Source organism: Fonsecaea pedrosoi (assembly GCF_000835455.1).
Source record: "Fonsecaea pedrosoi CBS 271.37 unplaced genomic scaffold supercont1.7, whole genome shotgun sequence".
NCBI classification, from domain to species: Eukaryota; Fungi; Ascomycota; class Eurotiomycetes; order Chaetothyriales; family Herpotrichiellaceae; genus Fonsecaea; species Fonsecaea pedrosoi.
Genome location: NW_013550609.1, coordinates 2,000,759 through 2,021,743, shown reverse-complemented (window position 1 = coordinate 2,021,743; position 20,985 = coordinate 2,000,759). Strand labels below are relative to the sequence as shown.

At 53.4% G+C, this 20,985-nt stretch overlaps 9 protein-coding genes across 9 annotated transcripts; 4 read left to right on the top strand and 5 right to left on the bottom strand.

Moving 5' to 3' along the window:
- Positions 1-269: 269 nt before the first annotated feature.
- Positions 270-3,110, bottom strand: Z517_10790 (uncharacterized protein; the record flags this gene model as incomplete). The annotated part of the gene is made up of 7 exons (XM_013424399.1): positions 270-1,701; positions 1,751-2,044; positions 2,088-2,134; positions 2,187-2,498; positions 2,546-2,834; positions 2,880-2,934; positions 2,993-3,110. 7 exons carry the CDS (start codon positions 3,108-3,110, stop codon positions 270-272), a joined length of 2,547 nt encoding a protein of 848 aa, XP_013279853.1.
- Positions 3,111-4,944: 1,834 nt separating this feature from the next.
- Z517_10789 (uncharacterized protein) lies at positions 4,945-6,297 on the bottom strand (the record flags this gene model as incomplete). The annotated part of the gene is made up of 2 exons (XM_013424398.1): positions 4,945-5,039; positions 5,097-6,297. The coding sequence occupies 2 exons, from the start codon at positions 6,295-6,297 to the stop codon at positions 4,945-4,947; spliced, it is 1,296 nt and encodes a 431-aa protein (XP_013279852.1).
- A 319-nt stretch (positions 6,298-6,616) lies between these two features.
- On the top strand, positions 6,617-7,465 carry Z517_10788 (uncharacterized protein; the record flags this gene model as incomplete). The annotated part of the gene is made up of 2 exons (XM_013424397.1): positions 6,617-6,680; positions 6,753-7,465. 2 exons carry the CDS (start codon positions 6,617-6,619, stop codon positions 7,463-7,465), a joined length of 777 nt encoding a protein of 258 aa, XP_013279851.1.
- A 552-nt stretch (positions 7,466-8,017) lies between these two features.
- On the bottom strand, positions 8,018-9,607 carry Z517_10787 (uncharacterized protein; the record flags this gene model as incomplete). The annotated part of the gene is made up of 5 exons (XM_013424396.1): positions 8,018-8,734; positions 8,862-9,212; positions 9,271-9,332; positions 9,398-9,418; positions 9,475-9,607. 5 exons carry the CDS (start codon positions 9,605-9,607, stop codon positions 8,018-8,020), a joined length of 1,284 nt encoding a protein of 427 aa, XP_013279850.1.
- Positions 9,608-10,160: 553 nt separating this feature from the next.
- Positions 10,161-11,006, bottom strand: Z517_10786 (uncharacterized protein; the record flags this gene model as incomplete). Its single annotated transcript, XM_013424395.1, has 1 exon — positions 10,161-11,006. One exon carries the CDS (start codon positions 11,004-11,006, stop codon positions 10,161-10,163), a length of 846 nt encoding a protein of 281 aa, XP_013279849.1.
- A 664-nt stretch (positions 11,007-11,670) lies between these two features.
- Z517_10785 (uncharacterized protein) lies at positions 11,671-12,613 on the bottom strand (the record flags this gene model as incomplete). Its single annotated transcript, XM_013424394.1, has 3 exons — positions 11,671-12,198; positions 12,259-12,292; positions 12,345-12,613. The coding sequence occupies 3 exons, from the start codon at positions 12,611-12,613 to the stop codon at positions 11,671-11,673; spliced, it is 831 nt and encodes a 276-aa protein (XP_013279848.1).
- A 1,172-nt stretch (positions 12,614-13,785) lies between these two features.
- On the top strand, positions 13,786-15,858 carry Z517_10784 (uncharacterized protein; the record flags this gene model as incomplete). Its single annotated transcript, XM_013424393.1, has 1 exon — positions 13,786-15,858. The coding sequence occupies one exon, from the start codon at positions 13,786-13,788 to the stop codon at positions 15,856-15,858; it is 2,073 nt and encodes a 690-aa protein (XP_013279847.1).
- Positions 15,859-16,791: 933 nt separating this feature from the next.
- Z517_10783 (uncharacterized protein) lies at positions 16,792-17,868 on the top strand (the record flags this gene model as incomplete). The annotated part of the gene is made up of 1 exon (XM_013424392.1): positions 16,792-17,868. The coding sequence occupies one exon, from the start codon at positions 16,792-16,794 to the stop codon at positions 17,866-17,868; it is 1,077 nt and encodes a 358-aa protein (XP_013279846.1).
- Positions 17,869-19,220: 1,352 nt separating this feature from the next.
- On the top strand, positions 19,221-20,749 carry Z517_10782 (uncharacterized protein; the record flags this gene model as incomplete). Its single annotated transcript, XM_013424391.1, has 2 exons — positions 19,221-19,341; positions 19,437-20,749. 2 exons carry the CDS (start codon positions 19,221-19,223, stop codon positions 20,747-20,749), a joined length of 1,434 nt encoding a protein of 477 aa, XP_013279845.1.
- Positions 20,750-20,985: the final 236 nt, after the last annotated feature.

Here is a 20,985-nt window from a genome sequence, read left to right as displayed (position 1 = left end):
TGCCTGTGGCACGGACAGTGGAAGCCAGGGATGTTGACTTCACCATTTGCCATTCGCCCATACTGCCTGATCGTCCGTGTGTGCGTTACCCATTCGTTCTTCCCCCCATATTCACCTGCGTGCCTGGTCAGATGTCGCAAAACTCGATGATAGTCTTAGAAAACCATATACAGCATCCATCCCGTGCTTCCGTCGGTTGCGCTCCTCTCCTTTTTCTTCAAGTGTTGCTTCTCACTTCGGCGGATAATATGTGTCGTCCTCTCTCCTTTTTAGCGCGGGAGATAGAGCTTTGATGCACATGGTGGTTGACGGACTTCCGCTAAGGCTGGTTTCTTCGGCCGATGGACGAGCAGAGGCAGTCTCTGCACACGAGGACTACCATGGTCGACTCTCGGACGGCCTTGATTCTCGTTTTCGCCATCATCGTTGGCTAAGTCGAAGATCGACTTTCGACTGCTCAGGCCGGTCGGCACTGACACGTCTTCCGTGCCGCAGTCTTCGGCGAGCTCGAAGATGGATCCACGGCGGTGCTTCTTCTTTTTCGAGGCGTTTAGGTTTGCCTGTGTTATAGACACGCGGCGTTTGAGCTTGCCTTGTTCACGTGGTGTCGTTGCTATGTTGCAAGCCGGATTTGAGTCGTCGTCACTTTTGATATTGATCGAGCTCTGATTGTCACTTAACATATTGCCAAGGTTTCTCGGGATAACAAACTCAGATGGCACGTTGTTTGCGCTGAGCTCGCCAAAGGATTTGAAATGAGAGCCAGAAAGGCCGTCCTGGATAGCAGCCTCTGGTGAACTCGATATCGTAGAAAAGGGGAACCTCGAACGCACGCCCTCCGGGGTTTGACGATCTTTCGAGGTAGCTGTTCTCGAAAACGACTCGTTGATCCCAGAGCGAGCTGGTGTGACCGCCTTAGATTCCTTGCCAACGGAAGTCCTCTGACAGCTTCCTAAGTGTCTGTTTCGAGGAGGCTCTGAAGCAGCTCTGGGTTTCCTGGAGACGCTCGTTGTTCCTGGATCCGAGGACTGTGATGTCGGGAGCGTAGCCCCTGAAGATTTGCCTCCCACTCGCATGCGCAATGACTCTGCGGATCGTGGTGACCATTTCTTAATGGCAGATAATACTTCCTCCGACAGTCTTTCGTGTGGATCCCTTCTTGGCCATAACCCAAGATGCATGTTTCTCGGAAAAGGCTTGTAAGGCGGCTCGATTGGAGAAGGTGGTCTGGAACTGCTGCGCTTGGTCGAATCTCGAAGACCTAATGAGCTCAGCAACTTCCGAATAGACCCGCTGTCCCGAAATTCAACCACTTGAAACTTTGGGGTTCGCGGTCGCCAGTCTCTGATTGTGCGTTGATACAAATCCTCAAAGTCGTTCTTGTGCACTTCATTGGAGAACCAAGAGTGGGCGAGAGCATCTTCCGCTGTCATTCGGGCGTCCTCATCGAGCACCAAGAGCCGCTCAACGAACTCCCTCGGCCGTTGTCTCACCGCCTGCCATTCTGTTGACTGGTGAAGAAATTTCAGGTTACAATCTCGGGCCAGCTTTTCCGAATACGTGTTTGTAAGAGGATCGGAGAAAGCCAGACCCCCTGTGAGCAACACGACCGAGAGACAGCCAACCGCCCACATGTCCACAGATCGAGTATAACCCGATCTCTCGGGCTCCAGGTTGCTTCGCGCATATCCCAGTATCTCGCTAGAAGAGGGTCAGCAGATTGAACGGGAAAGATTGCATCAATACCCACGGCGCTGCGTATTCGTGTGTTCCTATAATGGACGACATTCGGTGCATCTTGCTCTCAATTCTCCGAGCTGCACCAAAATCCGTCAATATAACTCGACATCCCGCGGCCTGGCTCGACATGAGAACATTGTCGGGTTTGATATCTCGATGGACGATGTTTTTGTTGTGAAGAAAACGCAAGGCCACCAAGATCTGTCGAACGATGACAGCCGCCTCGACTTCAAGCAGCTTCCCTTTCCTCAGCTCGATGTAGGAAAATAGGTCACCGGCGCTAACGAGATCTTGCATGATGTATCTGCAAAGTCAGCTGAAACAATGTGCATCGTTAGTCTCCTTACATCGTGTTGTCAGTAATGTACACCTTTTCGATGCCGACAATGTTCGGCTGCACATCTCAAAATCAGTCACTTCCAAATTGTCTCGAGAGGGGACATTACGTGGCTAATCGAGGTAAGGATTTCCACCTCACGATAGTATGCGCATATCTTTCTCTCCAAGGCGTTCTCTCTTTTTCGCTGGTCGACCCATGCCTTGAGCTTGCGTTTTTGGGCTACGCTATCGACTTCTTCAGCTGGAGCGGGTTCCTCTGGCCGTCCAAATAGGAGCAGCGGTCGAGGGCCGAGTTTTCGTAGGTCAACAACTTTGCACGCAACCTGGCGCCGAGCTATCTGTTCAATTGCCATGTATACTCGACCAAAGGTGCCTGCGCCGAGAAGCCTGTCGGTGAGAACATAGTCTTTGCCGAATTTCTGTGTTTGTCAGTGTGCGCTTCGGAAAGGTGTACCTGTCACCGTACTGCCATTTCGGCCTCCTGTGTATGATCAAAGTTCTCTTTTGCCGCTCCACTGGAGGTGGCGCTGAAGATGAGGTATGTTTGACGGCTCAGTCGCAAGACATCATTGTCACTCAGAAGAAAGCCCCTATTGCCTTTTCCTATGAGAGATCCGTTCCAATAGGTACCATTCTGAGACAGGTCTTCTGCATAGACCAGCGTGTCAATTTCGCAAGGCTCGTCATTCTCGTAGACCACGGTATAGACTCTTAGGTGCCGCTTCGAGATGTAGGGGTCGTTGAGCACATATTGACTATTGGGTGAGTGGCTGTTCAGTAGGGTAGTTCTTGGTCCTTACCAGCGATCATTGTCACGACCAATCACAATCTCGTGGTTAGGATATATCTTCTCCCCTGCAGAAGGCTAGTATGACCACAGACGAATCAAGTACGATGACGATCTTGAACCCACTCCCCAGAATTTTGCCCTTCTGGTTTTTGTGGATGAGCATTCCGGCAGGACTCGGTTTGGAGGAACTATCCCAGGCACTGCCGACACGGCGAACAGTAGAAGACGGAAGTGTAGACATTCCCACAGCAAGGAAAGAAACAGACTTCACAAATAGAACGATGAGGTGCACTGTACCAGGTACTTAGTACTCGACGTAGCTCGGGTATGGACAGAAAGAAAGACTTGCGAGTCGAGACTGGCTTGACTCGATGGGGGGTTACAGAGTAGCGATTCGGCATCAATCCTGTCTGGCCATGATTGGCGTAGACAGCGAGGATGAGGAGGAGTGAAGTGAGGGAACCTGGTGGAACTGCGAACGTGATCGATGACCGCATTGAGAACCTTAAAGCGTTCCAAACGAGTCAAATCCGCCAAGGAAAATCTGGCAGCTGCACACAACAAAATTCCCCGCACAAGTTGCATCTCTGTTTGCTTCATCCCATCTCATCTAGCAACCTCATCCTCGAAACCAATCTGTACGTGGCCCTCCCCCCCCAAGACTCGACGAGCAGGACAATTCCATCAGAAGCACATGCTAACATACATCAGTCCACATTGAGCGAAGATGAGAGCCAAGTGGAGAAAGAAGCGAGTCCGTCGCCTTAAGCGTAAGAGGAGAAAGACCAGAGCCCGCAGGTAAGTGTCTCGATGTTGTCGTTGCTTGCGCAGAGGGGCGATGTCTAATTGTGACCTACAGCAAGTAATCGCGTCAGCTGCTCCATCGCGTCTCCTCTCTCGACCAATGTCAACGACTCTTCAACCTCTAGCTAGTTCTCGACGTTCAACTTCAGAAACCAAACTAGCCCCTCAACCACAACCAACCACGAGCTTTTGTCACCATTTTGCCATGTGGGAGAGATGCGGTCTTTGAAGAATCGGCCTTGCAAATGTCGAACTCTCACATACGTGGTGTTCGCGTAAGAGGAGTAGGAGATGGTCAAATTCCCAATGGAGCTTCATCGGCGGGTTGCTTATGATGCCTGGGGCATTCCAAAGAGGTTTCGGTTCTCAGAACACCTCGGACAAAGTACATGTGTCCCATGGCTCTCCATCTCTCAAAAATCGAGCTCTGCACCTCACAACATGTCGTCAAGTGCCGTCACTAGCGGTGGTACTCAAACAGGACTTGAGATAGTCAATACGATCAATTGAGCTCTAAATCTCTACGTGTCTCTTCCGTAGATCCTCTGCTTTGGCGCCCTCGCTTTCCAAGTGTGTAGCATTGCGAGGACCGGCCATCCTAGATCAGAGAACAACATTAACAAAAAGCACATTTCGAAGCTCGATTACAAAAACAGTATGTACCTCGTCGTGTACCAGCCAAAGTCGAGACATTTCGTCGGCCCCCTGCCAGTATCGGGAGCTTGTGCTCAAGCTCATCCTAGAATCTACCTAGTTTTCAGCGAGCAAACACATGTTCCAAACCCGACGCAAGACGAGTCGGTGAGAATGTGCGAATTATTATGTTGGTCCTCCCCGTCATAAAATGCACCTTCTGGCTTATTCGATCTTCCAGAGCTGCACCACTTTTTATTCGCTTTCAAACGGGCTTGAAGAGCTTGGAGCTTCTCATCCTTGATATATAACACGGCTATGGCTCAGGCATAAATCCGCCGCCGCATTTTTGATTCAACGACGATGAAAAGAAACATACCTTGGCGTGGACGCAGTTGACTACCACCGGAGTAGAAATCCGAGTCGAGTCCACAAAGCACGTAGAAGGTAACTCAATCGACAGCTCAGACATTACAGCTATCGAATGGCCACGGTGTCTTTGCGTACAGCAAGATTGCAGCACAATACAAGCGTCAATATAAAGACAGCTGCCACCCACAAATGCCTGTTCGTGCCGGAGCTACAACGCTTCCAGGTGGATTCCAAGCAACCTCTGGAAATCAACAGCATTTGACAAGCTATAGCAAGAACGCCAGTGCCGCCGTGGCATATGCCTCGGTCCCGACCGAAAGGGTGGGCTGTATCACAGGCGCAAAGTAGGAGCTGTGATTCCCTAGTATTTGTGTCAGAAAGGTTCATTGTTCTGTGTCAGGGCTTGACTGGGAAGTACCAGGAATGTCTTCCAACTTTCCATCCTGCGCTGCATCATCCCACTGTTGAGCATCGATACCGCCATAGTTCCAGAAGACGCTTGGAATCGACAGAGGAGATGTTAGGTTGGCGAAATCTTCGCTGCCGGTGGAGATGGTCGCATCTGTGCCAAACTCGCCGCGAAAGTGGTTCTTCATGGCTTCCGAGACAATGTCAGTGGCGGCCTCGTCGTTGTAGAGCAATGGAAATGATCCAATGTGCTCGATGCGCGGCGGCTTTGGGCTCCCAAAGGCTCTGCACTCGGCATCGACGATGCGTCTGACGGCTTCTATCACTTTATGCCTAGTCTGTAAGCTAAAAGTCCGGATGTTGATTTGCAGTTCAGCCTCGTCGCTGATGATATTCGCCGCCGACCCTGCATGTAGGGAACCGACTGTGACCACCACGGTTTCCCGCGGGTCGGTCTCGCGGCTTACGATTGTCTGGAGCTTCATCACCGTGCTGCTCGCCAAAACTACAGGGTCGACGGCATGGTGTGGGCGACTTCCATGGCCACCACGTCCATAAAGAGTCACCAGGAAGCTGTCGGCTGCGCTGCCCATGACTCCGCTCCGAGTCTTGATCATACCCGTCCTCATTGGCATCACATGCCCGCCCAGAGCCACGTGTGGTATTGGGATATGATGTCGGTTGACGTCAAACAGGCCGTCGTCGACCATGGCCTGCGCACCTGCGCCTCGTTCCTCGTTGGGTTGAAATAGCGCAATAACTGTACCACCCCAAGCGTGGCGGCCCTTGTGAAGAAGTTCCGAGGCGGCAAGAAGAGCTGCCATGTGCAAGTCGTGGCCGCAAGCATGCATGACAGGCTTCACGACATTATCGGAGAGGTCGAGAACTGTCTTGGAACTCGCAAATTCAAGGCCTGTCCGCTCTAGGACAGGCAGTGCATCCAACTCTGCCCGCAAAAGAACAGTCTTGCCTGGCCCGTTCTCGAGGACGCCGACAACACCGTACCCGCCGATGTGCGTGCGTACGTCAAACCCATCCAATTTTCTGAGGCGGGCTGCGACGACCTCCGCAGTCTTCTCTTCTTGAACTGACAGCTCGGGATTTGCATGCAGTGTCCGGTACAGGTGTTGGTAGGGGCCCAAGTCGGGGAGGTATTGGGCGATCAACCTGGAGATCCTGGAGGGCTCTGCGTGCTGCTGCTCCGCCGCCATTTTTGTTGACCTGGAAGCATAGAGCTACGGACTATCGAGGGACAGAGGTTGTTGCGATGGTCAAAGGACCTTTTGTGACCCAATTACCCCACACTGTTACCACTAATCCAGAATAGGAAGGATGTCTTTTCACAACGTTACACAGACTTTGCCAAGCCATGTGACTCTCCCTCTGCGTGCCCTTGTGCCACATTGAGTTCAATTCAGACTGCGACATGCATTGTTCGTTCGGAAATGAGACGGCCATTTGCTAGCATCTTTGCAGACTCGAGTTTCTACCGCACCGCAGTTCGATCCCTAGTCGTCACTCCCCCCAAACATGGCCGATTCTCTCACCTATCCCAAGACCAAGAGTACCACGGTCAATCGCTATCACACCAGAGGTAAGAGCACGATCCTTCCCAACAGAGATTGTCACTTGGCGGGGGTACTGATTCCACGTTTGTTGTGTGCAGCGACATACGATGTCCAGGCCATCCACTCGATCGTCAACGACAGCTCGGTGCTCCATGTCTCGTTCGCCCCCGACGCTGAAGATCCATTCCCGGCCATTCTGCCCATGATCGGGACCATGGGGTCCTACGAGTACCCGAGCGCGGGCCTCGACGAGCCCCTGGACTGCTACCTGCACGGCTACGTCAGCTCGCGCATCATGAGGCTGGCGACGTCCTCGCCCCAGGGCCTCCCCGTCAGCATCGCCGCCACAAAGGTCGACGGACTGGTCCTGGCCCTTACCCCCAACGCCCACAGCTACAACTACCGCAGCGCGATCCTGCACGGCTACGCCAGGATTGTGGAGTCGGCGGAAGAGAAAGTCTGGGCCATGGAACTCATCACCAACTCGGTCGTCCCCGACCGCTGGAGGCACTCCCGCGTCCCACCGGACAGCGCGGAGATGCAGTCGACGAAAATCCTCAAGGTCAAGGTCACCGCGGCGAGCGGCAAGACCAGGGAGGGCGGACCGCACGACGAGGCCAAGGACACGACTCGCGACGACGTGACTGGAAAAACCTGGGTGGGAGTGGTTCCCGTGGTGGAGAAGTTTTGCGGACCGATCGCAGGCCCGGAGAACAAAGTCGCCGAACTCCCCAAGTACATTGCAGACTACGTCGGGGAGGCCAATGCAAAGGCCGAGGCGTACGCGTTGAATGCAGCTCGGCTGCCTTGAAGGCGAGCCTCAATCAACGGAAGAGCCAGGACATTCGTCACATTCAACGTGTTGGCCATGGGAGACGGGTTCTAGAGAGTAGAGGTGGCAGCATGCCCTGCCCAGCGACGTTGACCGTGACCTTTGATGATAGAAATACAGAAACCTGAGTGCGTTGAGATACAAGATCCCAGCCCAGTCTACATACTGTTTTCTTTCCTGATAGCTTGATTTCACGCACCAGTAGAAGACGGAAATGATCCCAGGGATGAATACTTTCAAAGGGTAATGGAGCGTCATAGGCGTCGAGCATGAACGACGAGTATCTATCACGTAGACTCGATTGGACAAATCCTTGTCATTCATTCACCTCCTTCCATTTTCATTATTGTGTAGATTAGAAAAGATCCCCATCTATCATCTCCCATCCCCCGTCTTCCCTTCCCCTTTCCCATTCCCATTTCCCATTCCCATTTCCCATTTTCCACTCTACTCATTTTCATGCTCATCATCATCACCAACTCTCCCCCACCATCCTCCCCCCCAACAATTCCATTCCCTCTCTCAAGTCCATCAAGATTCTTCGGGATACCCCAACCGATCCGCAGCCCGCCACGCCCGACTCCCCCGATACGCCGCGCGGACGGGCGCCAGGATCTGATTGAGCGCGGCGGCGACGGCGGCGACAATGTCGTCCGCGCGGAGGGTCTGGGTGGTGAGGTCGTGCATGATCTGCTCGAAAGTGGCGTAGTGTCGATGATCTCGACCATCACTGTCACCGTCACTCTCTCGGTCGGGCTTGGGCGTGGGGGGAAAGGTGAAGACCGTGCCGGCGGGGGAGGAGGGCGTCCAGAACGGGTAGGACAGGGAGAGAGTTGGTTGTACAAGGCCATGATCAGCATCGTCATTGCTGGCAGTGGTAGTGGTGGTAGTAGTAGTAGTCGGAAGAGAGGAGAGAGGAGTATCATGGGTAGGAGTGTCTCCGACACGCTCTACAGAAGCAGTCCCCCCCACCCACCGCTCCATCTGCAACTGGCTCAAAGGGATGAGGACGTCCCTCAGCGTGGCCAGGACGCCGTTCCTCGACACCTCGTCGCTCGACAGGTACCCCGCCCGCACTTTTTCCTCGACGGTGGCTTCGTCGTCGAGGAACATGATCTTGGTGTGCGGCGGGTGCGACGACGACATCTTGTCCCCGTACAGGTTCGGGAGCATCGGGTTCATCAGGTGTGCGCGGTTTCGGTACCCGAGCTGGGGGAGGAAGCGTTCGGCGAACTCGAAGATGCCGCGCTGTTGTTTGACAGCGAGATCAGAGTCGGAATGTCAGCGTTCAGACTCGTTATCAAGGAAGGGTCAGGGATTCTATTGTATCGTGGACTTTCTTCTGGGAAGGGAGGATGAAACGTGGACGCGTTACCTGATCTGTCCCTCCAAATTGAAAGTCAATGTCCAGATGCTCCTCAGCCAGTGTCTGTAGACCGGGACACAACATCGGCGCCAGCATGTCTGGGTTGTAGCTCCGGTCCCAGGCATCCCGTACTGCCTGCTGCGGCACGAGGGTGCAAAGCCTGCACTGGTCGAAGAAGAACCTCGGGTTGATCTGGTACGAGGATTCGGCGATGAACTTGATGTTCTTGGAGGGGATTCCCAAGGCTTCCAGCGCGGCTTCGACGGTGAATCGGTAGTAGTGCATGCGTTGGACCACCTGTTCCATGGGATACTTGACATTGTCGAGGAAAGAGTAGACATCGAGAAGGACCACGATGATCTTTGATCTCGGGTCAGTATTCTCAACATAGAAACCTCGGGGGGATGGGAGTTCTCACCTCGACCCCTGCACGCAAGAAATCTGCAAATTTCAACAGTGGGATTAGATACCCGATGTGTGCTAGAGAAGGCTTCTGATCAGTCGTCTCTTCTTCGACGTCGCTGCTGCTATTTGCATAGACTCACGCTTCCCCGTAGGCGAGGTGACTGTTCTCTCAATAGATTAGAATCTCTCCAACGACAAGCCGGGTCGAGATACTGACCCCATAGCCCAACTGGCTTTTTACCCTCCCTCGCAAGAGCTGTGTGGATGATATCGGCACCATGGATGTTCTCTTCTGGGATTCTCCTTGTGATCAACTGGAAGTTTTCGTCGAGCTGTCGACGAGTTGCCATGTTCACGGCTTGCAGATGGCAAAGATGGCAAAGAGCTGTCAAGAGACGGAGAATCTGCTTCGCTAGGTGCGGGCTTGATGAGACCGTCGATCTCTGTAAGCTTTGAAATCTGCCTCTTTATTCAATATCCCACTCGTCAGGAGTCACCCTGGCTCGATGATCACTCTTTCGACAACATGCATCTAGCGAACAGAACGACGAATGCAATAACGTGCCCAAACATCAGAGCCCGAGTGGAAGCGTCCGAACGCCTTGCTGAAACTAGTGTGTAACTCTCACAGCTGCAAAGAAATAGCTGTAGAGCAACGAGGTGGAGATGCGTCGTGGGTGGAAGGCTAGTGAGCACAGTCTGTGGTGGCTGGGTGTCGTCCGTATCTGCAGCATATCCGCACTTAAGCGCTTTGGAGAGAAGGGACCATGCGAACTGGTTGGTACTCCCAGTCCCAGATTGAAAACATGCTGTGTGACCAAGACAAACAGCCCACCCACGTTAGAGGTTGGAAGTCGACCTGAAAGACCGAGACCTCGATCCCGGCCTGGCTGCAGATGGACGCTATGACTCTGCCGTTTTCTGCCATGTCGGCGCCTCACTGTCAATTTCCAGGGAGGCATCACCAAAGTCCTCCAAGATGGCCGCACAGAGTTTCTTGTAGACAGCAATGTCCCATACTATGGGCTCCCTTTTCTTCAACATCAGACCTTGTTGTGGAATAGCATCGCCATGTCTGATACGACGCCGTGTTCGGGTCTCAAGTTGTCGAGAATACCGTTCAGCCCAATTCTGGATGGTTGCATTGTCACACCATAAATCGTTCAGAGGCCCCCCCAAAACAGTAATGACCGCTTTGGTAGCAACCGGCAGGAGATTGAACGGCTGTAGCAGGAGGATGCAATTGAGTGGGCCTCTTTCAAGATCGTCTTCGTTGACATGCAGAGGCGGCGTCATACGTGGCATGGTGCCATCGCATCGGATGTCTACTCGAGGTATACGAGCCACCCTCCCGAGTGACTTGCAGAGCGCAACCAAGCCATCCCACAGTTCGGGGATACGTTCGGGATATTGGAACGGGTTGATGTCGAATCGGAGCCGGGTTTTGGCAAGGTCCACGCCGTGCAAGCAGGGCACGTTGGACTCGATGTGGCCCGTGTCGTGAACGGCGGAGAAGCGTAGTTCTTGGTTGCACAACAGTTCTCGAACCTCGCGGTGTATCTGGTGGTTACACAGCATGATCCGCATTGGGCAGCAATGCTGACTGTCTTGAGGGGTAAGCCGGACATCCAGGTAGCCTCGGCCTGGAGCAAGAAGTGCGTAGGAGTAGATCACATTGCGTATTTCGGTAGGCAGCTGAAGAAAACGCGCAGCTCTGGGCTGGGGTGATGGAGCGTTGTCCTGTGCCATGGTGGTATCACCGAGAACTCATCGTCAGGCACTGCAGATGCATCGTCGCCTTTTGGGCGTCTTGAGGTGGAGCTGCACGTATTATGACATGTGTCTCTGATGTTGGTTGTCGTTGCCCAGAGGACGAAAAAGCAGAAAGGGTCGGACAGGGCCTTATGAATAGTAGTCGCCCACCTTGTATGTATAGGGAACTGGTGGGGTGGTTGGGCGCACAGAGTGGCACTTGATTGGTGTGGACTATCCACGTACCGCTGCCAATACTGCCAAGCATTGTAATGACGGCGGTAACTGGTCAGCCATAACTCTGAGCAGATGTCGTGAGACGTCGCCTGGTCGCCTCGGAACATGTTCGTCTTCAAGCATGTGCTTCTTGTCGAGTGCGGGGAGAGAGATGGCAAAAGGGGACTCTGTAACTTTGTCGACGGCACGCCTCAATACGCCTTCGGGTCTACGGAGTAAGTGACCCTATTTCTGGCACCACTTCCAAGAGAAGGAGAGAGGGAGAGGGGGAAGCACTGATCAGCAACCGGAACATGCATTTAGATGCTTGCTATGTGATTCTGTCCGTCCTGTCGTGGTGGTACTTGTCAAGGATGTTGCGCTATATGTGCCTTAGGGAGAACTGTCATGCCATCAGGACACTCGGCACGTAGCTCAATCCCCTCTATTCCATCCACCTCTCCCGCAGAGCATGCTCAGGTCTGAGAAAGTACGAAATGTAATACCGATCAGCCGCCCCATCTCCAACCTGGGTCACACGGTGTCGGGGAGAACGCAGCTGATGTTGCGACAGCCGCTGCAGCGAATCTGCCACGTTGAAGAGGGCACAGTCCGGCATGGGAGCTGGGAATGTCCATTCACCACCTCCCGGTTGCTCCGCTTCGAGACCCCATCGATCGTAGAACAACATGGTCAGCGTGCCACTGTCGGTGTGCACATTGTCTCCAACTTGGCTAAGTTTGTCCAGAGTAGGCTCTGATATGAGCTTTAAGCCCGAGTCGCTGGTTTCTCCTTGGCGGTGGTTCGATTCAAACCTCTGGTCGTCCAGCAACCCAAGAACATCGGAGAAGGAAGACAACACCACGAGGCAAGTAGAGTGGCAGAGCCGGGAGAAAGAGTCCACAAGTCCATCGTCTTCTTCCATCAGTTCAGGAAGCGGACAGGTCTTCTGGACGACTTCGTCGTAAGCCATCTGGAGAATTGGTCAGCGCTCACCCAACCTTCTAGACGGAAAAGAGGTTGGCATAGTTACCTCAAAAGTCTCATCGCAACTGCTCGTTTTGTAGCTAGGATAGATCAGTCGGTCAACCTTCGCTGAAGCCTCTGTTCACCACCTACCCACGGTCTTGCGATGGATTCTGCCCAGCCCTGTAGATTTTCATCTTCTCCTCGCTCGGCTGGTGAAAGAAGTCGCTTGAGATGCGGTAGATGTCTGGCAACATCCCCGCAATCTGCCTCCCGGTAGCATCATTTTCAAGGTTGAGGTAGAAGAAACCAGAGGTTCGCGCAGAATTGAACAATTTTTCCAGTTCAGTCGTCTCGTGCGCGCGTAAGCCTGCCAGGTCTATGACCTCAAGTTGGGCAATCCTAGTAGGCACGTCGCTCATTTTGAATGCTGTGATTAGAAACGCGTTTCCTTGTATAGATCAAGAGATGGGAGTAAAAGCATCGACTGACTCTGAGCCCGAAGGAATGACGGGAATTTGAGCGATCACCTACATAGCCTTCGTGAATGACTCCGGCCTCACCATCTTCTGCCATCAAACCAATTGCCGCTCGTGCAGAACCAGGATTTCTCTCGTGCCTCCAATAGATTTCTGCCACAGCACTTTTGGTGGTATCTTGTAGGGCGTTCTGATCTGCAGATTCGGGCTGTCTGGACGTTACACATTGTCTTCAGGTCTAGATGTTCAGGCGCTGCCATCTTCGGTAGCACAGCGACTAAACTAATGCCGTGTCTCTGTAGTCTGCAACCATCATGCCATGACATGTGAGAATGAGTCAGTGTTCAACTCCTGGCTTGAGGGTTCTTGAGCAACATCAGCAGGTCAGAGCTGCAGAGGAACAAAACGAGTTTCTTTTTTCGGCTTCTCCCAGCTTGAGGCCATGTGAAAATCAGAACTGGAGCATCTTCTCACCTGGAGATTGCATGCAGTGCACCAGCAACGTGGGGGAGTGTGTTGCACAAGACTTGCTCATCTGTGTTCGATCACATATCGTCTCATGTAAGAGATTCCGGGGTAATTGGGGCAACGCAAGGATTGCGAGGTCCTCCCAATCAAAGACAACGAAGTCGTAGTGTCGGATCTGCGAGTCGCCGAAGTGGGAACAAAGCGATATCAGCTCTGCACGGTTCTTTGGTCGCACGGCTGGCTGCACAACGAGCCTCTGTCACGCGAACTTCCCTTCTCTTTGCACCAACGCCTTGTTCCACGGGTTTTGCTCTCGTTTCACTGACGTGACCAACTGACGTGGCACCTGCAGAGGACAATGTCCCGCCGACTCGAGGACAGAATCCAGATTTTTGCCCAGTCATTTTCCCGGGCTTTTGGTGATCGCTTCAATGGACAGGTTGCCATGACGTCCGAAGCAGAGGCCGAGGGAGACAACCAGGGCGAGGCTCGACCTCCGGGTGGGTACAAGCGATCTCGGTCCAGATTCTAGAAAGGCCTGTGCAAAGCCATTCTTTGCATCGGTCGTTCTGAGAACACGGTGAGCCTCATATCACTTCCCACACACATCGATCTACTTGGTCTGATCTTGCTCATCCAAGTAGCCGATGGAACAGCCCACACAGATTTGGGTATTGGGATTCGGAATCACCTTGATACTGCTGGCTTATCTCTATTACATCGCGATAGTTTCAGTCGTCCACGTCGAACCATATCCACGACAATCCGATGGCGCTTCAACATCACATGTTCTTGCTCTTCGGGCTATGAAACGTCTGTACCATCGGCTACACCACCCCGAAGAGTTTGCTCACGTTAGACCGTTGGCACGTCAGTGCTTGGATTCGCTTCTCGCCCAGACGAATCGTTTGGCCGGGCAGCACTGGGACCAAAATCGATCCCACAAGGTAAAAAGCAGCATTTATTGTCTTCGGGAGTTCTCAAGGAAAGACTTACAAAGTTTCTTGGAGGCAACAAACACCGAGATCCAAGATGAATGGGAGAGATATATCGACGCAAGGAAAGCAGGGCATCCACGAGAATTATTCCAGACTGCGGACGAGGCAAGTCGATGGATCGAACAGATCAGCCCCGTAAAGCTCGTTGATGGAGCATGGCTTGGTCATCTTCGGCTCAACCACATGCCCTTCTCACTCCACTCGGTCCTCAAAGACCTTTGGCAAATTCTTTCGGAAGAGCTGGGCGATGGAGATTTGGCAAAGAACCATGTCCACGTCTTCAAGGAATTGCTCCGGAGCGTTGATTCCAAGCTTCCCGACGCCGACCACGAAGATTTCATATCTTCCAAAAACTCGACGGACGATTTGTCGATTTGGAACTCTGCACTTGCGCAGCTTACCGTTTCCCTGTTCCCTGAAGATCACATTCCCGAGATTCTCGGGTTCAATCTTCATTTCGAGCTTGTGACATTGGAGACACTGAAAGCGACCAAAGAGCTGAAGGAAGTAGGTCTCGATCCATCCTACTTCTTGCTGCATGTATGCATCGACAATACAGACTCTGGCCATTCAGCCATTGCTTTCCGAGCAGTCTGCAATTTCATGGAACATATTCGAGAGACCGAAGGACTCGCGGCTGCTGGACGCTACTGGGAGCGTATCCAGAACGGCTTTTGCTTGTCACAGTTCTCAACCAAGCTAGATGTTCCCATAGACACCTTCTCCCCGGACGATCGGGAGGTAGGGATCGTCAGCCTTCTGACCAGCAAAGTCCGAGCTTCCAGAAAGGTCCATTGCAATAGCCCTGCTCGCATCAAAGGCCAATTGATCGGGAAATGGCTGGATTCCGAAAAGTGGGACTGTCCGAACTGGCGAGTTGACTTCTTGGAGGCTTTCACTCACGCTGAACAGTGGATATGTCCAGGCGACAGCAGCCACAGCGGATTCATCCAGCTCATTTCTCCAGGGGGCAAGATGTTTGGATCATTCACTTCGGACGAGCGAGAGGTTTTGAAAGAGTGGATTGACAAATTGTCGCCCCATGATGTTGCGAAGAGAGAATCCGTTCGGAATGAGCCAAAATGGCTGTTTTCCCGGCGGCGGCATCTAGAAATAGATGTGGCGTTGTCGGAGAAGACATGCTTGACCGACAACATTGTCTTCGAGAGGGCTATCCCGCTTTGGTTTGCAGCGTGCTGTCTTCTGGAGGGATTCGTGGCGATTCCAATAAAGGCCGCCGCCCAGCTCTCGCTGAGCGTGTTGAAAGTCCTGCGAGTTCAGAAAGGATTCCAAGACGGCCTTGGACATGATATTTCATCAACAAATGCGGCGGCAGAGCGAGAGGCTTCCCATGATCTGGTCACTATAGGGCTCACGATGGTAAGATCTGCCGGATTCAGTGCCGCGTCTTCTATCGGCGAGGTTCTTGAGAGGTGGCCGCTAGATTTCTCGTCAAAGATGCTTGAGCTGTCACAGAGACCGGAAGAGAACAAGGCGGTTCTCATTGGGATGGCCATGGCTTTTGCCAAGTTTCACGCTCAATTGAGTTCTTCTGGACTTCTGAATCGAAGTTGCAGCGAGGCGCTTCGGATGATTGTCGAAGGCGAGACACATCATCTGGGGAGTTGCTGGCAACTTTTGGCAGAAGAGGAAGGATGTAAATATCAACTCGAGGCCGGCTATGACATGGCGCGCACCGAGATTCGCAGGGGCTTCAAGTAGCGTCGACGGCTTGACGGGTGGAATTGTGGTAGCGTGTCAGAAATACATATCATTGACTTTCATTGGGCGTTCTTTCCCTATCGTTGGACTTTCCTCTTTGGTCTCTAGTCTCAAACACCCCACTTGTTGAGCCGGTGCCGAGACGCTATGTATCACGTGTTTATATTTAGTGCACTTCCATGATTAAAGCAGCGGTGTTTAGTCGGAAGACTTGCTGAGTCACCAGGTGGTGAACGGCAGATGCGGCCGCCCGATGCCCCTTCATTGGTCACTTCTCTCGGTACAGTCATCACGACAAAAAACCTTCGCAACGCCAAAGAAGCCACTTTTGCCATTGGCATCAAACCCCTTCCCTTTACAGGAAACCTCTGCCTTGTCCATCTGTCACAGAAGATACAGGGGCCCTCTACTCCGTATGCTGCAGGGTCCCGATCTCCCAAAAGGATCCGAATTCTGAATGGCGTCTTCTGGTGACAAGCTAAACCCTGAACCCCGCCCGAAACCGCCGAAACCGCCACTGGTCTTCCGCAACCATATTCTTCCAACTTGGCGTGCCACGGCCGCACCTCCGAAAGGCTCGCAGGTAGGGCGTCTACCCTGTCCTTTTAGCGAAGTGGGAAGCTTCATTTCGTCTAGATCCTAACCGAAGCCCCCCCCCCAGAAACCCCGTGTCCAAACCCAGAAAAGGGTCCCAAAGCGGCGTAAGCCAAAGAAACCCGCGATGTCAGGATTGGATCTCAAGAGGAAGTCGCCTGCGTCTGTGGAAACGCAAAGGCAGACCCCGCCAATCCGGGAGATTGGCGAAGTCCTGGATCCCTTCTGCAAGTTACCGGTGGACGTGTCTGCAGACGGTCGTCGACTACTTCATTTCTGTCTGTTGACCCGGTCGCAGCCATTTACAAGTACTCTATATAGGGCATTGCCAAGGCTAACATGTTATCACTAGATGTCACTACGGTTTCAAGCGCCATCTACGGAACCAATCGCAACCCGGATTTCAGCCCAGTTCGAGATATTAGTTTCGTCGCGGCGTTGACATCCCCTTATACCTTGCAGTGGATGGTTATCTCGGCCGAGGCTTTGCTCACGCGCTACAGAGGCGGGCCCGAACCACTGTCTCTCTTTCGTCGAAAGGCCACTGCGTACCTCTCGCTCAAAAAATACCTCGAAAACTTTACCAAAGAAAAGGTAAACGATGGATTCGTCAATGGCCTCATTATGGCTATTATTGCAGAGTCGCGGATGGCAGGCCCCGAGGCCTCGAATGTACACCTCAGGGCATATGAAGCTGTCCTCAAGACGGGGGGCGGCCTGAGGAAAGTGATCGCTGCTTCCTCGAGACCATTCGACCAGATGAGCAATTTTATGCCCTATCTAATATGTCCGCCCCTGCCCGCTGCTATGGTCTTCTCCGAAGAGTTCGAAGACCAAGCGATGGGTCTCCTCCAGACCATTGTAAAAGGGGAGAATTTGGTCGATCCTGTCGACTTGATCTTCAAAGCATCACACGTAATCGCACGACCCCAAGTCTTGTTCTTCTCCTTACAAGGATCTCTACCGAAGCAGATCCGCCGTCTACTAGTGTACAGCGTGATTGCACCGTACCTGCGGCTTGACAACTGGGAACAGCGCCAATACGCCCAGAAATCGGCCCACTTCATTTCTCTCTTTCTGCTGGTATCGACGTTTTGGGGCCAGCGGCTTGATGAAAAATCCCAGATGGCATTTATTAGCGGCTTGTACCGTGTGTTTATGAACAGCGCCACTCCAACCAAGACGGGTCTCCGCTTGCTGACCATTGATGGATTCTTTTGGGTTGTGGTCAAGGCGTGCTTTGACGTGCAAACCAATACGAGTGATAGGCAGGTGGCGTTGAAGAACTACATCAATTTTCTGGCCGATGCTATCTCTGCCATGAAGCTTTTCAGGGTCAGTTGTGACGCTGTCAGGAAAAAGATGACCGATTACCTCTACCAGTGCCTTACGGAGGAGAATGGGTCGCCAGGCTGAAGAACTGCTCAACAACTAAGCAATGTGTCACAACCGGGCTTGTTGAGTAATCTGTGGTCACTTCAATTCGCGAGGATCCACAGCAGTCAGCTTTCGCGCTCCGATCGCACCTCTGCCCACAGCATGGCCATTTCTACTGGAGTCTACTCTGGACGTGACGATACAGAAGCCACGCAGTCTCGCAAAGCACTGTTGTAGCTCGGCGCACTTCGTGCTTACTTGGCGAGGTAGGGAGAAATGACCTCGCTCATTGTACGAGGGATCGGCATGGAGCCACAGCCGCAAGCTCCCCCACCGCCTCACCGGCGACACACCTGCAGTGGAAGGACAGTACAGCGCCTCTCAGGACTGGCGAGACACGACCTCAGGTGTGCTAGCGGGCTCCGATATTGTCAACAATCCAAGAGAGGGACGCAACCAGTCAATGGCCATCTTACTACGACTGAGGATATTGAAAGAATAACTACAAGAACCAGTGGTGTCGGGAGACCACAAGCTGGCGGCTACGTTCAGTCGCAGAGTGTGGAAAAAGTCATGATTCATTATGAATACCATGTGATCAGAACAACGATGCCAGGCGCTCCGCCAGTACAGATTGTCCAAGCTTGGTGGCGGTCAAAGATACGGTGTCAAACAAGAAGCCAAAACGGTCTCCGGGCCTTGTTATGTATCGGGTCAAAACCGCCACATATTCTCCAAAGAGATCGCTGCGATTCCTTGGAACGATCCGCGAGTCGAGGAAAGCCCTCCACTACTGTTTGTCCAGCGACATTCCCGCAAAGCTCGAAGTCCATGGAGATCGATCGTCTATATTTACTCCATGGACCACCCTTTCCCGCGATCTGCAGTCACATGGCATTCGACGAGTGGTCCATGGTCTGAATGTACAAGAAAGCATTCAGCCGTTGATGATTTGGCTGTGTAAGTGAGAGTTGTGAAGCAGTAGATTAAGCTCAGTGACGGCTTTGGAGATATCATTTCCCATGGAAGTGATAGGTTGAGGCACACCATCCAAGCATACTCCAAGGCTTCTATTCAATCGCAGCATCAACTTACGAGGGAAAAAGAGCACAGTCTTGAACGAAGAAGTACCTCATACCTCTCGTGTCCTGGGTACGTGCTAGTATTTACGTTTCTCGGCATGTTAGCCCCACTTCCGATTTTAGAGGTGAATACGGCACTAGTCTAAACTATAACCCCCGAGGGCCCCGGCTAAGTTTCCTTGCGCTCACAATTTTTTGAACAATTTCGTTGCAACAACTTTTGGTGGGACACTTTTAGGTGTTCGACCTCAATCGCAATCTAGAAGCCCACAGTCCTTGGTCTTTGTGTACCTGAGTCGAAACGCAAACATGGCGGAGAAGAAGAGAAAGGCAAGCTCCATCGAGGGCGAACGGCCGTCCAAGAAACCCCAGACCAGCACCATCAAGGTCATCCACCTGAGCGGGCCGGACGTCGCCAAACCTCTGGTCGGTACGGCAATTGGGAACACAGATCCTGGATTTTCCCCCGACACTCCCAATCTCGTTCTCTGTGTTGGGTGAGCTAATGACTTTGAGTTGCTCCAGCTTCGGCGCCCGGCGTCACACTTCCCTCGGACCTCAGCTTTGTCGGGTTCTCGAAAAAGGAACTCTCCGGAAGGTCCAGCGTTCTCCTCCAGTCCTCGGAGCACCCTACCATAGACTACGTCGCGACCGAGAGCAGCACGACCGACGCGGCCGAAAAGCACGTCAGACACTTCATCGCCGTCTTCGACCCTGCGTCCAACAAGCTCAAGGTGGTGGAAGCCAAAAAGGTGACGGTGAGGAGCACGGTGCGCCAGCTGGACAGGGAGAGTGATGACGAGGACGCCGACGGAGAGACCAGGCCGCTGGCGACGCCGTCTCGCGCGGCGTTGACGCAGGCGTTCGGGACGAAAAAGTCAAAGAGAGCCGTGGCCTCGACGGCAGAGAACCGCCTGCTGGCCCGTGACGGGGAGAACGGAGACGACGCCATGTCGCAGGCCATCCTCTCGTCAATCAAGGAGGACGACGAGGACGACCCGACCGTCGCGCTCGACGCGGGAGCTTCCGCTCGAGCCAACAAGCCGCTCCCACCCGCCAACCTGGACACAACCGACATCACCCAGGTCTACGACCTCTCGTCGCTCGTCTTCCCAGGACCTTACCGCACGGCACTGTCCCAGATGCCGATCGCGTACTGGAAAGAATGCGCCAAGAACAAGAAACCCGTGTCGACGCACCTGCGGTTCGTGGCCACGCGGATCGGATACCTGAGCCAGCGACACCTCAAGCAGCCCGACCACCCGGACGTGCTGCTCCGGCTACAGATCCTGCGGTACATCCAGCTCCTGGTGGAGATCCACAAGTACGTGTCGCACCTGTCGCCGCGACGACCGATGGCGCCGCCCGAGGACTGGCCCGCGGGCACGACGACGGACAGCTCGCTGTCGACGGCGTTCAAGGGCCGGCTGGTGGCGCACTTCTTCCCCAACCGCACGCCCAGCGCCTTCAACAAGACGCTCCTCACGGCCACCATCCTGGCCCTGACCCTGCACGTGCCCCCGCCCAACTTCACGCTGGGCGAGACCCCGCGCCTGCTCTTCACCGAGCCCACCGACATCACCCTCGACCTGGCCATGCCGCACGCCGAGGTCCACAAGCTCTACCGCGAACTGGGCTGCAAGATGGAATCCATGACCGACGCCGAACTGCAGCGCCACGGTTGGGACAAGGTCTCTGCTTCTTCTACGAAAGGCGGTGCAGCTGATGTCGTCGACGACTCCGGCAAGCCCGTCAAGCTGCCCAAACCGAAATTCGCTAAACTGCGCTTCCCCATCGAATTCCCCCGCGTCAGTGCCGGACGTCCGAGCAGGAGGTAGACCTCAGGACGAGTGGACTTGTTTTGTGTTGATTGTACCTGGTAGCTAATTGTCTTGCGATTGCGCGCAATGTTTCACGAGAGTTGCTTGAAGTACAAACCTCCATCCAAGCGTATGTGCATACCTAGTAGGATTAATGAGTGAATATCACGTTCTCACGTGCGACAAAGGAGATACAGAAGCAGTACATTGGTAAAAGAAGCGGTGCTGCTCGGCAGAGAATCCAAGTGTATACG